This window comes from Rhopalosiphum maidis, chromosome 1, assembly GCF_003676215.2.
Source record: "Rhopalosiphum maidis isolate BTI-1 chromosome 1, ASM367621v3, whole genome shotgun sequence".
NCBI lineage: Eukaryota > Metazoa > Arthropoda > Insecta > Hemiptera > Aphididae > Rhopalosiphum > Rhopalosiphum maidis.
The window spans coordinates 24,867,222-24,879,782 of record NC_040877.1 but is presented as its reverse complement, the minus strand read 5'-3'; the positions used below and the strand labels follow the sequence as shown (position 1 = coordinate 24,879,782).

At 29.9% G+C, this 12,561-nt stretch overlaps 1 protein-coding gene across 1 annotated transcript in view; it reads left to right on the top strand.

Annotated features, from left to right (window-relative positions):
• LOC113548427 (Ig-like and fibronectin type-III domain-containing protein 1) overlaps positions 1-12,561 on the top strand; it is a 92,037-nt gene that overhangs the window by 63,971 nt on the left and 15,505 nt on the right. The window contains exons 5-16 of the mRNA XM_026949300.1: positions 489-599; positions 681-923; positions 1,063-1,224; positions 1,443-1,657; positions 3,291-3,526; positions 3,792-3,998; positions 4,060-4,393; positions 6,459-6,786; positions 9,802-9,977; positions 10,232-10,370; positions 10,438-10,573; positions 11,527-11,719. Of these exons, the coding sequence (XP_026805101.1) occupies positions 489-599; positions 681-923; positions 1,063-1,224; positions 1,443-1,657; positions 3,291-3,526; positions 3,792-3,998; positions 4,060-4,393; positions 6,459-6,786; positions 9,802-9,977; positions 10,232-10,370; positions 10,438-10,573; positions 11,527-11,719 (2,480 nt within the window). The remainder of the gene's footprint in view (positions 1-488; positions 600-680; positions 924-1,062; positions 1,225-1,442; positions 1,658-3,290; positions 3,527-3,791; positions 3,999-4,059; positions 4,394-6,458; positions 6,787-9,801; positions 9,978-10,231; positions 10,371-10,437; positions 10,574-11,526; positions 11,720-12,561) is intronic.

Here is a 12,561-nt window from a genome sequence, read left to right as displayed (position 1 = left end):
ACTTATTTTTGTTGAAATCATAATGCAGGGACCGTATAGCTTTTTATGTCATAAATCGATATGTTATACTTTTTCATAGATCCGATTACTCGTATGACTCACTTATATTTGACAGTAAGCGACTTTTTGAATTCAATATTTTATCCAATACAATATTATAAACGATTCTGTCAAAATTATTTGACGTATTCTTGAGTAGATTCAAGTATTATTTTGATGTCGTTATTCACAAATTCAGAGCCTATTATAAAAAAAGATGGAAGTATAAAATTATACAATTTTTTTTGAATTTCAAGTTCTCTGGTCTTGACCTGTGTACTTTTCAGAACTATGCTCTTTACCCTCAAAGTATAAATGGATTTATATTTTTGAAAAACCTTCGTCAACACGCTTACATTTACGATATACTTTTATGTATACTTTATTGTATATACTATATACATTGTGTTCTATTCATTCTCCGTATTCAATTTTTTTTCGATTAACAGGTGGTGACGTATGGGTATTGTCAATCAAGAACGTCAGGTTTAACGACTCTGGGTTATACGCTTGTGAAGTAAATAGCGACCCCGTAGTTAGGTCGTTCCATTCGCTTTCAGGTAAGCTGAACGGCAATAATACATCAATAATATAACATTTCCAATGACAATTGCATAAAAAACTAAAACTCGGTTAAATAGTTCTGTCTGGTAACCTGGAACCACCGCCACTTGAGAATGGTACTGCTGCGTATTACGGCAAAGAAGATGAATCAGAACCGATCGATATAAAAAACCACAACTACACGGACTGCTGCGTTGCGAGAAACGTAAGCTCAAGTTGTCTGGGCTTTTGCAACATACAGAGCATACTGGATGGCACCACTGGACAAGACCCGGAAAACTGTGAACCAGACTTCAAGTCCATTGTAAAGTGCATGGCAGGTTAGCACATCGAATTTAGTTCATTATTTTTTTTTTTTTACTATTTGTTATTTTACGTTTCTCCTTAACTCATTCTTTCAGACGTCATGTAGACGGTTTTTATTATCATTATCATTTTTTTTTTTTTTTTTTGTAACAGACGGTAGAAATCATGTCCCTTGTTGTGTACAAGAAGGTATTCCAGACATATGCCAAGATGTTTGCCAAGGGGAGTACACCCCAATCACGGATAATATAAAAACCATGGTCTCGTGTTCTCCGTATACTGAACAGACATTGGCATGCATCGTAGAGGGGATAGGTAAACATTATTGATTGACGTAAAAGCTACAAACGTAAGGACATAGCATATGTATATATATATAAATAAAACGGACGCTAGACTTTACTTTTGTAGTGTTTTTGTCATATTATAATGTACGGCATTCAATGATGCAATATATATATATATATATATATATTGTATTACACGGTTGTTTTTTTTATTCATTATTATTTTTTCTGTAATGTACATTTTAGAGATTCTGCCGAGTCAACCCGAAGACGTGCAAGTAGAAGTAAACAGCAGTTCTATGGTCTTCGTGACGTGGGACAAACCGACAGCCAATTCAGCATCGGTCAAAGGATACGTGGTCAATGTTACCATGCTCAAGTCATTCGACGGCATGAAAACGTTCCCAGATAATGACGGCAATAGCCAATCAATTGTCACTCCGCACAGCATCCAAGTCAAGGTATATTATATTATAATTTGCATACCATTACAGTATCATTATGTGCGGGCATAAAAAATTAAATACCGTACAATTTTTGATTATTAATTTACTCATTTCTCTTAGAAAATTGTGTATTACAGCTCACGTATAATAACGGTATATGTTTATGTGTTTTCATAATTCAAAACGTGTACTGTAGTTGTAATACCCTAGGGTTCTCATGTGTATATATAAAGGGTCCAAAGATAAATTATTTTTTGGTTACCCTACTCTTCGTGACTCTCTACTTGTTCTCTCTTACTTTATTTCTAGGAATTTTAGGTAACTTCGTAAGTGCTTCAACCCACGCGACTACCTACAGTTAATAGCGAGCGTGTACTGTTTACCTTTTACGACTATTATTATATCACCCTAACCTGTTTCAAATAACATAAAAAAGAAAAATAATAAATAATAATAACAACATAACTAATAAATAAGTCCGTAACGTTCCAATGTATGAACGGTAATGTATTCACACAGCCTATGTAGTCTAATGGATCGATATTTTTAAATTATTCTGAACGTACTTTGGGGACGCCAGGGTTTAAGGAGCGATATACGAAAACGTCACGAATGCCAAAGTCCTTTGCGTGATCTTAATATCATATAGTAGCCACCGTAACTCCCGTCTTAGAAAGAAATTGTCATAATCCTTTTTTTTTTTTTAAAGACTATATTCAATTTATTTCTTGATTAATATTTCTACAGTCAATTGATCAATATTAATAATGATGTATACGTGATGACACATTAAATATTATGATTTTGTTCAATTTATTTTTGTATTTGTCGTCATTTATTTACTTAAAAACCTATAAAAATGTAACTAAATGAAGGGTTTAAAAGTATGTTTTCAATAAATAAATTTATAATAGTATAAATAAAAATAACATAAATATTTTAAACATATAAATAGTTTTTTGATCCCGTAAGTGAAACTACAGCTTTCAATTTTAGGGATGGGGCTGGTATCATATAAAATACGTTTGACAGTTTTTCACTCTTTCGCCCACTAATGAAAAATGTGTATTAAACAATATAAAAAAGTTATTTGTTTCATATAACATAATATAATATTTAATAAAAAAATGAATGTATGAAATTTTAGTACTTTTAAAATTATTATTTTTGTTTAATCTTTTTTTTTTGTATTGTTTTATTCTACTTTTTTGTATATTATATTAAATGTTAACTAATGTAAGCAACTAAGCTCTTAAATGAGGTACACTAAGAATAGCTTTTCGCGTGTGATGATTTAACATTGGCGAATTGGTGTCAAATATGTATATTTTGTATAATAATAATAGACTAGTACGTAGCAGTAATTGCGACACGTCACGTTTGCAGATAAAGACTAGGTACTTACATAAAAACTTGCTACTTAGTTGTGTATTAAATCAGTTTTGCTTAAATTATTATTCCTTTTTTTTTATACCACAAAACTAATTTACAATTTATTTTCGATACAATGACATATATACGTTCCTATGTATTAATTATATTTTATTTATTTAACCTAACTTTATATTTATGCTTCTAGTAGCTGACACGTGTATTTATTTCTTATGATACGTTTGATTAATTTTCAATATGTTAATGTTTTGAATAGGTACCTGGATCAGAATATGAAGTCAAAATTGATAAGCTCATACCATATACAATGTACGAAATAACAGTAGTTGCTGTAAATAAGCACGGTTCTAGTTTACCTTCAGCAGCTATTCGTTCTCTAACGTTGAACAATGATCAAAAAACATCGCGTAGGACAAATATAGATAATTCAAAGTTACCGCCATTACCCGATATTCGATCTTGTTGCATGAAAAAAGGCATTACACATTCGGCGTAAGTATATTTATTTTATATAGATAGTAATAATTGAATAATATATTAGTGATTTTTTTAATAATTATAAAAAGTAATATGATTTCGCTTCCAATAGCTTATTCAATTTTAAATAAATTGAGTTTGCAATAGATTCATTGCGAACTGATTGCCTAGGAATATTACATACTATAAAGGGCTTAAGATTGCAATAACAACACTTGAATAAATTTGTTTTCAGTTTTATTACATCTTGTAAATCCTAAGGTGTTTTATTTTTTCGTAGGTGTTTAGATAAATTATGCGATCCATCGCGCTCCGACGTAGCCGAGGTTACCGACTTGATGATATGTGCTCCTTGGGCTTCTCAAACATTCAGTTGCCTCACAAATGGTATAGATCACACCCCGTGTTGCCGAGCGAGGGGTTTACCACCGTTATGCCAGAACTTATGCGCTGGAAATCTGACTCAAATTGATTTCAGTTACTTCAAGTAAATTACAATCGATAGGATACAAATAAAACTAGATACGATTTTGCATATTATATTTCAGATGTTTACGGTTTATGGATGACTACACTAGCTGTCTGCTTCAAGGATACGGTATAGTTCCTTCAGCTCCAAGACGTCTCCGTGTTTCCAACGTTGACGTTAACTTTGCTTTATTCCATTGGGAACCACCAAAAGACTTGGCAGATACCGTAACACATTATAATGTGTTTTATAGAATGGTTGACGATGAATACGATTCCATAACTAATGCACACTCTCCATTTATTTTGGAACATTTGAATGCTAATACATTATATGAAGTTTACGTGGAAGCTGTTAATGGCCACGGTGCTGGAGAGCCATCGCAAAGAGTTGTTTTTTCAACTAAAAGCCAGGTATATTTTTATTTTGTATATTTTATTCATATAAGTAATAGGTAAACAAATATTGTATTTCAAAATCGGCGAGAGAGAGTATATTATTTACATACTCAATGCTGTAGTAATACTTAAATAAAAGATAGTGTAATCTTTTATATATCACTTTCGTATAAATACGGTCTTAAAAGAGTTATTATAAGTGCTTAGTATATTGGGTAGTACTCTCTATAGCGATCAAATTCCGTACATATTTAGTGACATCAAGAAAAACTTATTGCCAGGAATAATTTTCACGTTTTTGAATAAAATAAAACAGGTTACTACCCTATAATTTATGAATATTTCTATGTATTTTCAAGATCAAACATAATGGAAAATATTTGAATTATTTTATGGGCAGGTTTACAAAGAATAAAAATTGAGTGTTTTTAGATAAATAAAAAAAATAAATATTTTGTCATTTTATAATATATTTTAGCTACTAAATATTTCAATTTCACGAAAACGTTATAAATTTATTTTCATAGGAATAAAAAATGTTTTAAGTCGATTAATTTTTTTTTCAGATTTTAATTATACCTAAAAGTAAAAAAATCAAATTTTTAGACATTCAATGTAGATTCAAACATTATTTATGTTCTAGCAGACTAGCATAATAATTTTTTTAATATATTTGAGAGAAAAAATGACATCATATAAATCGAATGTATAGATTTATGTAAATTTATGAAAATCAACAAAATAACGATGGTAAAGCAGAGAAAAATGTTTTTTCTATACCGTCGTACACAAATCTATTATCAATGTTGTCTATAGAAAAAGTACTTGGAATATTTTTTCAGTAAAAGTAGTAAATGTTTTGACTAAAATCCCTCATTTTCCATGAAGTTCTTGTGAACCGTCATCACTAAAACGTTAAAATAAATTATAAAATTCTTTATAGAAGAAGTCACTAACCACACAATATACGTAAGAATATAATAATAGGCATGATCAAAAAATACCGCTTCTAAAATGTTCTGCATTAAAAATAAACATAGCGGGTATGTATTATGTAATCGCATTAAATAGAATAAGAGATAACACTCAATTATGTTATTCGAGTAACGAGTTAATATTTTATTTATATAATGAACGAAAATCCCTCAAAGTTGTATACTTTTGTTGCGTCCGTCTTTTTTGTCACGTAGAATAAACCAGAACAGCGTATTTGCATTAAGGTTTGTGTTAAACCCAGAAAATCAGTGACTAAAAAACTTTTTAAATTATTAAATATTATTTGAAGACGAAGCATTGAGCGAGCAAGTCTAAGACATTTGAATGAAAAAAATGGTTTTAGTGAAGTAGCTAACGATGACAATCGTTGATGATCGATGCTTACAAGAAAATATGTTGAATTGGTGTTATAAGTTTAATAAATATTTTAACTGGAGATTTTCGTATGCGACGATTCTGTGCAAAAATGATTTCAAAATTGTTATCCAAAAACTAAAAAATTCACAAACTTGAAGTTTTGAGTACAAAATAGTTTTCAGAAAATTAAAACCGATCTCAAATTACAAAGATTTGACATAAAAACCAAACTCAAACAACTTTAAGTTGAAAACTTCCAATATTGCTTCAAAAATTATCAAGGGCGTTGAGATAAGTGGTTAAAATCGGGCTGCGAATACTCTGAAGGATATTAATATTTAAAACGTATTTGTTAGGTATTTTAATTATTTTTAAGTAAAAAAAAAAATCCGGTATTTTATTATCACACCTCGTGCAAATACATAAATAACATTTAAATAATATTTTAACCATATATGTATATATATATATATATTACAAAAAAAATATAGGAATTTCTTTCTGTTCAATGATATTTATACGTTTGAAAACGTTTACCCGCCGTCATCACGTGGCCCGTCGTCTCGGCGACTGCTGCAGGGCCGGACGACACGGTATTTTTGTTTTTTCGTTTCTCGCCGATAACCACCAGGCTGCTTGCCGCGGTATCATAACATCGTCGTTGTTACTATTATTATTCCATAAGAGTTCTCATGACATAAATATTGTTATGCGAATCTGTCCACAGATCGCCAACGACCGGGAGCTGACCACGTCGCCGTACAACCTGACCGACTGTTGCGTCAACATCAAGCTGCGGCAGATGTGCATGCCCCTGTGCTCGTTCGACGCCAACATGACGGACGTGAGGAGCCTCGCCCCGTTCTGCGGCGCCGAGCTGCATAAGCTCATCAAGTGTGGCGCGGGCGGGCGCAACCACGGCGCCTGCTGCACCCGCCGCGGCGTGCCCGGCATCTGTACGCCGCTGTGTTCCGGCATCGTGCCCGATTCGCTGCTGAGCGTGGCCGTGAACTGCGCCTCGTTCATCGGCAACGTCGTCCAGTGTTTCGAAGAAGGTTAGTGTGTGTGTGTGTGTGGTGTTCGTTTCACGTATTGCGACGATTGAAATTAAAAAAAAAAAAAAAAAAAATTGTCGAGAGAGAGAGAGAAAAAAGTAGTCGAGTTCGAGTGTGTCGCAAAAAAATGTTTTCGACTTTTCCGCGGCGAAACGCACGCACGATAATATGACGTAGAGTACGTGTAGTCGCCATCCGGCCACCGCGCCGGGCGAAATATTATTGTTGTCGTTCGAGTCGAGTCGTCGAAAAAAACAAAATACGAGTACATCGACGCCGATAAAGTTCCCTACCGTAATATAATATCATTTTATTATTATTAATGTACGATCGTAAATGTATATAATAATATCATAATACCGAGTAGCTGGTAACGGGTGAAGTGTGGTTTTGCGTAGGGCTTTTTTCATTTATGATTTCGTAATCACTCGTCGCACATAATATTATACAGTCTCCAAAATCACTCAGTAAAATATACCATCAAATATTGAATTGTAATTGTAACGTTTTTGTTATTCTTGAAAATTCTTAAACAATTTCAAATCGAAGCCCCTCGGATAAATCACTTATGTAGGTAACCTACTTTTTTTTTTAAACTACCCCGATATGTACATAAAATATATAATACGACGTGTTCGTTGCGTGTGGCAATAACGCTTGAACATGATTACTCAGACTACTGCAATGTTTTTTAAGCTATATTTCACCTAACCTATATAATATTATATATGTTCCATAATTCTTCTGTCGTTTTACGCCATTGAATTTTCCTAATGTAATAAATAATTTTTTATTATTCCAAACGTAGTTATTAGTAGTTAGTAATTAATCTTTTCTTTATGCCAAAATATTTTTTATTAACACAAAACGGGAAAACTATATTTGCAATTATAATTATATTCCGGCTAGTATTTTTATGTTCACCGCCCAATATAGGTATTCTTTTGAATCAAATAATAATACCTTTTTAATAACTTTTTTTTTTTTTTTGTTACCTAAGTATTTAAACATCAATATTTAAATTTATCAATTTTTTGTGTAATACTCATTCGCAAATACCTAGATGTCATATAATTTCTGTAATGAATATATTATTATACGCTTTTACCAATGTACTAATGTACGAATATTAATTTTTATGACAAACCTATTAAACCTTTATAAATATGTTTATTTGGGTAACCAAAATATTAATTACCTATTTATTACTAAAATTAATGTATGACACTAAAAATTATAATTATCAACTAAATTCAGCACACGCAACTATTTCCAACATTGTTCTTTAATTTGCATATAATAAAATATCTGACATATTATATCAAGCACTTAATCAAATGCCATTTATAAATATTAAAAAAAATAGTTTAAAATAATTAAAAATAATTAAATTTGTATATCTAAATTGAGTTAGAAACAAACATAATATTGTTATATATCGCGTGCTTAAGCATTATTTAATGGGCTATTTAAATGCTAAAAAATGTTTACACATTACATATTTTGATTATACAAATTACAAAATGAATAAATTAAAAAAAAGAAATGAAAAGAAGTTGGACATTTTACTGGGGTAGTATATTTATTTATTCATCCAAAATAGGTCAAAGTAAAAAATTGAATTAAGTAATATTTATTTCTATTTAAGCGAGTAATAGGTTAAATTAAAATAGTACAATAGTCGACGTATTAAACGTTCAAGATTATTATTTTATGAATTAAAGTAAACAAAATGTCATACTGATGATTCGATTTTTTTGAAAATACACGTGCAGTAAATGTCATAGTTTTTACAATTTGATTCAATGGTGTATGTGACTATGCGAACTCGATACTTCGCAAGCAACGACTTTATTGGGTCACTTTCAAAACAAAAATTTCTTTGGGACCTTAACATAAGTTAATATATTGATATTGTAGTACATAAATTGACTAATTAATTATAATTGTATAGACTATTTTGTAATAAGGTATTATCATTACTAAATCAAATAAGAGTATAATTCATAACTATGTATAAGATAAGTTTTTAAGCTCAATTCAGGTTTTTTCATCTATTGTTCTTAACAACTTCGGTATAACAATAAACTGGTACTTAATTTAAAAATAATAAAGTGAAAAAATAGTTAGATTTAAATATTGAATTTTTAAATGTTGATAAATAATTTAATTATAAAAACTTAATAATAAGTAAAAACATTGTTTTGATGTGGGTTTAGTCCAAGGGATGAGCCGAAGTTATTGGATATGACGAGGTTAAGTCGATTCTGCAGGTTAATCCTTTAGTTTATTTAAACATTTTAAGCTACGAATAACAGATATTATTTGCAAAAAACATTAATTTAAAGTTATTTAAAAAAAATTTAAAACGACATTTTACTATTCTTATCAGTTATTAGTATTTAAAGTTTAGATGAGCGGAGTGGTGTGGTATAGCCGTACAAGCAAACCTCGTAAAATATTAAATGAAAAAGTCGTTTTAGAAAAATATATCTAAGTTGAGATTGTATGAATAATCATCATTATCTCTTATTTTAATATTCACCATAACACTTTAAAACGACATTGCATTTTACCGCCGTCGTGAGTGTTTAAGTTATGACACATTGATAGTTTAAAGATCTCATCTGATCGTGCTCAATATATTATGAGCCAATATTGTATAGTGTTTGTGTTTTAAGTTGTTAGATGTTAAACAATAATTATGGGATATAGGTGTGTTCAAGTTGTAATCTCTTATAAATACGGCCAAACTTCTAAAGTATACAGTATAATAGTTCTATGTTTTGTTTGACATATACTTAAATAACGAAATTTTTGTATTGTAAATTGTAAACATAATATAGTACATATTTTATAAAAGTTTTGATTTAATTTAAATTCTTTGTATACTCATAATATATGTAATTATGTATATATTCGTTAAATTATTCAAAATATTATGTTTTTCAAACATCTCTTCTATAAAATGTATTTATATTTGAGCACTAATATTAATATCGACTAAATTAACAGGTACAGGGAAGTTACCAGGACCAGTAGGTGATATGCATGCGGTGAAATTGACCAACAACAGTGTTTCGTTGGTGTGGAATCCTCCCAATGACAATAGTAACGTAACAAGTTTTGTAGTGCACTATCAAAAAGTCAATAACGCTACAGTACACGAAAACACGATAAAACTAGATCAGGTATGCATTTCACATTTGAATGAGTTAAAAAAATATTTAATCAACTCATTCGTCAAGATATTGGGATATGTGTTTGGCTGAATAACGCTTTAATGTACATAATATTAGTTAGATAGATGTTTATAAAAATCATATCAATTTATTTAAAATGGTTTACATTATTGTAAAAGTTACGTTAAAAGTTAAATACATGTAAAGAGAAAATATGTGATGTGAATATTTATTTTAACAACTGTGGTATCTTATTTGTTCAGCAAATTGAAGTTAATGAAAACTCAGTGGTATTGATAAAACTGGAAACTGGGAAACTCTACAAAGTTTTTGTCGTATCGAAAAATATACACGGCACCTCTTTACCGTCATCTATACTCTTGCTCAATATCACCGAAACAGGTATGAAATAATTAAACACAATAATTTCGTGTATTTGTATTTGCTAAAATTGCCGATCCTACTATAGATTTGGATAGTAAAGGTGTTGTGGGCGTTACATCTCCACCACATTCATTGTCCGTTTCAGCTCACAGTGCCAACTACGTTACTATCACTTGGCAGCCACCCGAGTTTAGTCACGTTTCGGAAGAAATAACTTACAAGTAAGAATTTAATACTAGTAGATAGTGGTCATTTTGAAATGGATATTTTAGTGCGCACATGGTATTTTATTGGTTTAATAACCACCGAATTCTGAGAAGATAATACAAAGTTGTATGGTAATTTATGAAAAATAATTTTTCAAAGTAATAAAGCAACCCACTCTTAATGTCCGTTATTATTATGTGGGAAAACTGAGCTTAGAGGACTATCTGAATTTCCCATTTGTGCTATATTTTATCAGGAAACGACCGTTTTCCAACACCCTACTAAATTATCGTTTTACAAGGTATGAGATAGGACACATCGATAGCAAAATTTTGTGTTATTTTCAAAAGTTAACTTAATTTCAAGCCATTGCAAAATTTTAATTCAAAATGTTTCATAAGTTGTTTTTAAAAGTATAATGATGTACGTAGATAAGATTGAAAACAAATTTATTATAAATTATTAATTTAAATAAATTTGTTAGTATAGATTTAAATTTTTTAAATTTAATTTATTATTATCATTAGTAATATTATATTATAGGATAATAAATGCTTGTAGACGTTTTATTTCTATAATGTACGTATACAATTGTAGTATTAATTGCACTTTTTTTTATTTTCAATTAAGAGACGATTAATTGTTTTTATACCATTAGACCATGGAATGAAAACAAAATAAACCTATTGACTAAGTTGAAATAGTGAATAACATTTTAAAAAATGTTGTTAAGCCAACGACCCTAGTTTTAAAACTACATAATTTAATTTTAAGACGGTTTATATATATTGAATAAAACTGTTAAACTTTTTCGATTAAAATAACAGTATGAAAGTATAGGTATTTACAGTATTATGTGAATTTAATAAACTAAATGTACACAACAAAATCTGTTCTCAATGATATTTAAATAATATATAAAACAACTATTTCCTCTAAAAAAAGTGATGCTCATCTATATGTCTAGGTTGTATTGGAAATCAGTATCAGAAACGGTATTCCATCAAATGGATGTAGTTGTACCTGCGTATACCGTGGACAATCTATCACCAAACTCTCAGTACATCATTTACATAGTGGCCGTGTCGAAGAACGGTAAAAGCTTGCCGTCAGAAACATTGATTGCATGGACTGACCCCGCGTATCCAGCTTTTGTCGAGGTTTGTCGAATTATACTATAATATAAGCATGTTAAAAATGTTTAACGGAATCAATTACTATATTTTTTTTTAATACACATTGGGAAAGATAAACAGTTTCCATAGTTTTTATATAATATATTAGTTTCAAATGCTGTTATTAATTAAAAACCATATTTACATTAATATTGAAAAACATATTTGGTTAGCTATCTATTCATAGCTACCTATCAATCTACAAATAGATTGATTTTGACTAGTGGTACACATTAACATATTATAAATTTATTTCTGTATATTCAATGCAATTTTTTTTTTATTGGGTAAAAATACTGGTATAATTTTATTGCTTTTTATCAGGTAAACATAGTAAAATAGTTAATGTTGTTTGCTTAAAATCTATCCACGGTGCAAGCGCATTTATAGTACAGAGACGTTATTTATGGAAAGAGACAAGGCGAGAAATTGCCTCTATGTGACTTTAAAAACAACTTAATGTGCTGGTTTTTGGTTAAAAATATTACTATTTTTATTGTTCTGAGGAAAGTGTATAATATTTTGTAGAATGGATGTACTATATTTATTTAGCTTTTCCACTTCTTCGTAATAATATTAAACTTTTTTTTCTTGTGTTACATATACAATTATGATGGAATGAATTTAGATAGAAATTGAATTGAAATACAAGTTTAAGAGTAAATTAACATGCTAGCAAACAAGTGATTTTTTTTCTAGTTTTATGGGCTAGTAAAACTTTTGCTCTCTCTTAGTAACAACTGGAATGACGCCACTGAGATAGTATTTATGTGTCTGTGTATATGAACAAAAAAGTATTTCGTTAATAAATACGTTATATTTATGAA